Consider the following 5,325-nt stretch of genomic DNA (forward strand, 5'->3'; position numbering starts at 1 on the left):
TGTATAATAAATGGAGTAATAAATCGTTTGACATGTTGCTTGAATTACTAAGTGAATGCTTACCTGATGGAAATACACTTCCACGTTCTCACTATGAGTCTAAAGCTATGCTTCGTAGTTTGGGATTGGGATATATAAATATTCATGCATGCAAATATGATTGTGTGTTATTTTGGAAGGAATTAGAGAAGCATGAGTTTTGTCCTATTTGTGGTACTTCTAGATGGAAAGTTAAGGATGGTAAAGGAAAGAATCTTCCTCATAAAATATTGAGATACTTTCCTCTAAAACCTAGGCTTCAAAGATTTTTTATGTAAAAAAAAACTGCAAAAGATATGAGATGGCATAAAGAAAGACGAATTGATGATGGTGAATATTTGCGTCATCCGGCCGATTCTAAGGCTTGGAAGGATTTTGATCAAGAGTTTCCATGGTTTGCTAATGATGCACGAAATGTTAGGCTTGGTTTAGCTTCGGATGGATTCAACCCATTTGGTAATATGGATAATTCTTATGGCATGTGGCCTGTTATATTAATCCCTTATAATTTACCGCCATGGATGTGTATGAAGGATCCATTCTTTATGCTAACATTACTTATACCTGGCCCTAAAGCACCTGGAAGAGATATTGATGTTTATTTGCAACCTTTAATTGAAGATCTCATAGAACTATTGGAAATAGGTGTGACAACATATGATGCTTGTTCTTTAACAAATTTTCAATTACATGCTTCTATCATGTGGACTATAAATGATTTTTCAACTCATGGCAACTTGTCTGGATGGTCTACTAAAGGATACATGGCTTGCCCAGTTTGCAATGATGACCCATGTTCTGTTAGATTAAGGAGTAAGTTGGGATATATAGGCCATCGTCGTTTCTTGCCCACTAATCACACATGGAGGCGAAGCAAGAAGTTTAATGGGAAAGTGGAGAGTCGAAGTGCCCCTTTGGAGTTATCAGGTGAGGATGTGTTAAGGCAACTACATGAAATAAGTGACAGTCCATTTGGTAAGCATCCAAACAAAAGAAAAAGGAAACAAAATCTTGAAGACCTTAACTGGTGTAAAAAAAGTATATTCTTCAAGCTGCCTTATTGGGAAAAATTGAAATTAAGGCACAATCTTGATGTTATGCATATTGAGAAAAACATATGTGATAATATCATTGGAACTTTGCTAAATATTGATGGGAAAAATAATGACACTTTGAAAGCAAGACAAGATTTAGATGATATGAATATTAGGAAGGAATTGCATTTGGTTAAGAAATCAAATGGATCATATGAAGTTCCACATCCATGTTATATGTTGACAAGAGAAGAGAGATTGAAATTTGCAGAATTTTTGAAGTTTATAAAGTTTCCAGATGGTTATGCTTCTAATATCTCTAGGTGTGTGAATGCTGATGGTAAACTTATGGGTTTAAAAAGCCATGACTGCCATGTTTTATTACAAAGAGTATTACCTGTTGGAGTGCGTGGAAGCTTAGAAAAAGAAGTTACTACTGTGTTATCTGAATTAGGGGATTTCTTTAGGAAGTTGTGTTGTAAGACCTTAAAGCTGGCAGATTTAGATGTCCTACGCAATGATATTGTTATCATACTTTGTAAGTTTGAGATGATTTATCCACCGGCTTTCTTCGATGTCATGGTACATCTAGCAATTCACCTTCCACAAGAAGCTGCCCTAGGTGGACCAGTACAATTTAGATGGATGTTTATGATTGAAAGGTGATATATATTTCATATAATAATTTTCATTAACTCTCTATTTACCTTACCAACACTTATACTATTGTAATATAATCTAAAAACATCATTATATTCTTGTTGTAGGTTCTTAGGCTCACTTAAACATTATGTGAGAAATAAAGCTCATCCAGAAAGATCAATTGCTGAGGGTTATGTTGCAAATGAATGCTTGACTTTTCTTTCTCTATACCTTAATGGAGTAGAGACTCGTTTCAACAAACCAGATAGAAATAATGATAGACAAGAAACACATGATGGGTTGTCAATATTTTCACATAAGGTTCGTTCGTTTGGTGCTTGGAACTATGAAAAATTAACCAAGGAAGAACTTAATAAGGTTGAATGGTTTGTATTGAGTAATTGTGATGAAGCTGAATCATATATTGAGTAAGTATATTTTTTGACATAAGATCATATAACTAAATTTGAAATTTAAAGCTAATTCATTTTAGTTAATATTTTCTTATTCTTTCCAACATTCGTAGGGGTTTACTTGAGAAGGGAAGTTTGACTAATGTCAATGACAGACATAAGATGAAGTTCCCAAAGTGGTTTAGGGAGAAGGTTAGTGTTAGTGCAACATTAATATTATTAAACAATACCTAAAATATGCTTTATTCTTATTATTGATATTTTTGTAATTGAACTGTTAGGTATTCCAATTACATAATGCACATGCAACTAAAGCTATGGATGACTTATACTCACTAGCTTGTGGACCTCAACTGTGTGTTCGAAAATATGCATCTTGCATAGTGAATGGAGTTAGATTCCATACAAAAGATCGTGATAGTCGTCATAAAACTCAAAATTGTGGAATTTCTGTGCAAGGAAATCATGAAAATGAATTGATTGATTTTTATGGTGTGTTAAACGATGTAATTGAGTTGGAATACATTAAAGGATACCGCATTGTTCTTTTCAAATGTGATTGGTTTGATATTGGAAAAAGGTCATTTATTCAACATGATGGGATATTTACTAGCATTAAAGTTTCAAGCTTTTGGTATAAAAATGATCCATATGTTTTAGCTTCTCAAGCAAAGCAAGTCTTCTACCTAAATGATCCAAAGTTTGGATTAAATTGGCGAGTTGTTCAACAATTTCAACATAGACATATTTATGATGAAAATGAAGTTGATAGTATACCAGATGATAAAGATGACACACTTGATAATAATGATGTTTATCAAGACAATGAGATGGTATCTAGTAATGGCATAACTGTTGGACTATCTGATGACATTTCTACATCCTTGCATAGAGTAGATGTAGAATCACACATTGTGAAAGCTATTATTGTGCCATCCGAAAGAATTGAAGTTGAAGAAGATTTTGTAATATCAGATGATGAAGATGAATCTCCTATTGAGTATGATAGTAATGAGGAAGAAATGAATGATGATTCTGATGAAATTGAAGATTCATAAGTGAATTGTTTAATTGTTTTCTCAAAGTATGTTAATATATTAAAGAGTATGAATTGACATTAAAAAATAGCAAACCATTACTTAAGCTAATTACTTTTTTCTCTCACTTTTGCAGGTTATTAAATGGCACCTGGTCAATCAAAAAAACACAGAAATTCGTCATCATCAGCTGTTGAAGTCACTAATAGGATTTCGCTCACAACTAACACTGAAGTGATGGATTCTACAACTTCTCTTCCAAGATCTAATCCTGAAGTGAACAATACACAATCTGTAGATCAACTAAATCAAAGCATGCCATCCTCTTTATCACCAGATGCAACACCAAACACAGGTTACAATTTGAAAATAAGAAATCCAATGATATCAATAGAAATATATTATATTTTCTAACACTGTTGTAATTATTATTATTATTTCACATTTGCTTTTTAGATGGTGGGTTATCCAAAAAGAAGCCATGTAGAGGACCGACAAGGGGATTTGGATTGGTTAAAAGGAATGAGGTTGCCGGAAAGAAGCTACAAGTTGTTGTTGATGTAGAGCATGGGCGTCCTTTAAATCGAATTGAATCAGCTAAGTTATCCAATGAACTCGGCCAAATAGTTAGATATTACATTCCATGTCCAATAAAATATTCTAACTTCACTGAGGAAGAAAAGAATTTGTGCTTGGGAACGACTTCTTGTAAGTATCTAACAATATTGAAAATTTGCAAACTTTAAAAGCATTGTTTTGCTAATATATAAATTGTTTGCAGTATTTAATAATGTACCTAACTTCTAAAGTTTACAATATTTTTCCTTGTTTTTGCAGATGAGGTTAGATATTGTAAACTTTCGAGAAGATTCTCGAGTCTTTGAATGTGTGGAGAACATTCTAAAAGTTCGCTATAGAAACTACAAGCATGCATTGCACAAAGAGTTCTTGAAATATAACTCTGCAACTGAGGCAAAGTTACATGTCCCTAAAGGTCTAACAACTGATAATTGGAATGAGCTATGTGATTATTGGTCTAAAGGAGATGTACAAGTTTTTTTCTTCCTCATATTATAGTTATATGGTTATACTTTTGGCTTGATAAAAATATTTATATGGTTTTGATGCTTAATATTATAGGTGAAATGCATGATAAACTCTTGGTGTCGCAGCCAACAAAAAATGCCTCATAATCAAGGATCGACAGCATTTGTGCCGGTCTTTAATGAACTCGTATGTATTAAAATTTCATTTATGGTTCAGTTGAGATATATATTTAATTGATTATTGCTTATTTATTTACCGTAGAGGCAAAAAGAGGAGGGATGTTTTATGCCTAATAGGATTGCTTTGTTTAAATTCACACGTTGTAAGAGTGAGAAGTGGATTACAAATGAAGCTGAGGAGAACTATGTAAGTGATTTTAGAAACATTAAGCAATACAAATCTTCAACTATTATTATGATCTATAATATTTTATAACATTTTTCATTTAAGTGAGTTTGTCAACTTTTCAGAAAAAATGGTGGCCATGCTAGAGACTTCAGAGTTAGAAGGAAACCCCATGACCGCTGATCAGGTTTATGATGCCGTAATGGGCAAAAGATGAGGATATATTAAGGGAATGGGGAATGGACCGAAACCGGTGACATCTACATCTACTCGAGCAAATAATTCCCATCTTGAGGAGAAAATGAAAGTAACAATGGAAGAAAACACTCAACTAAAGAATGAAGTTCAAGAATTGAAGATGAAGTTTGAACGATATGAAAAGTATGAAGAGTTACTTGCTGCATTAGCTGCAGAGAGATCAACCCAAGAATGGTATCAATATATTATTAAAATTAGTATTATTAATTATTGAATTGAACTTCTAACTCTAATGCATCATACAAATTTTAGAATTGCAGATCTTGGTAACCATTTTTTGTGAATTACAAGGTAAGATACACAATTAAACTTAAGTTTATTTATTTATTTATTTATTTTTAAGTATTCAGTCATATGATTTTTTTTTTAAACAGTCTTATGATAGTTGCAGTAAAACTTTTTATTTTTTAATTGCCTGGGTATAATTTTGGACATAGTTTGAACTTTTGGAGTCAAAAGTTATGAGCATGGACTGTGAGCCAGCTACAAACCAGTATTATTTAGTACTTT

The 5,325-nt window shown here is 32.6% G+C and overlaps 1 protein-coding gene across 1 annotated transcript; it reads left to right on the forward strand.

Moving 5' to 3' along the window:
- Nucleotides 1-335: 335 nt before the first annotated feature.
- Nucleotides 336-3,186, forward strand: LOC109183385. Its single transcript, XM_019333466.1, has 4 exons — nucleotides 336-1,735; nucleotides 1,841-2,101; nucleotides 2,242-2,320; nucleotides 2,410-3,186. The coding sequence occupies exons 1-4, from the start codon at nucleotides 336-338 to the stop codon at nucleotides 3,184-3,186; spliced, it is 2,517 nt and encodes an 838-aa protein (XP_019189011.1).
- Nucleotides 3,187-5,325: the final 2,139 nt, after the last annotated feature.

The sequence above is a fragment of the Ipomoea nil genome, unplaced genomic scaffold (assembly GCF_001879475.1).
Source record: "Ipomoea nil cultivar Tokyo-kokei standard unplaced genomic scaffold, Asagao_1.1 scaffold1125, whole genome shotgun sequence".
In the NCBI taxonomy this organism is placed as follows: Eukaryota; Viridiplantae; Streptophyta; class Magnoliopsida; order Solanales; family Convolvulaceae; genus Ipomoea; species Ipomoea nil.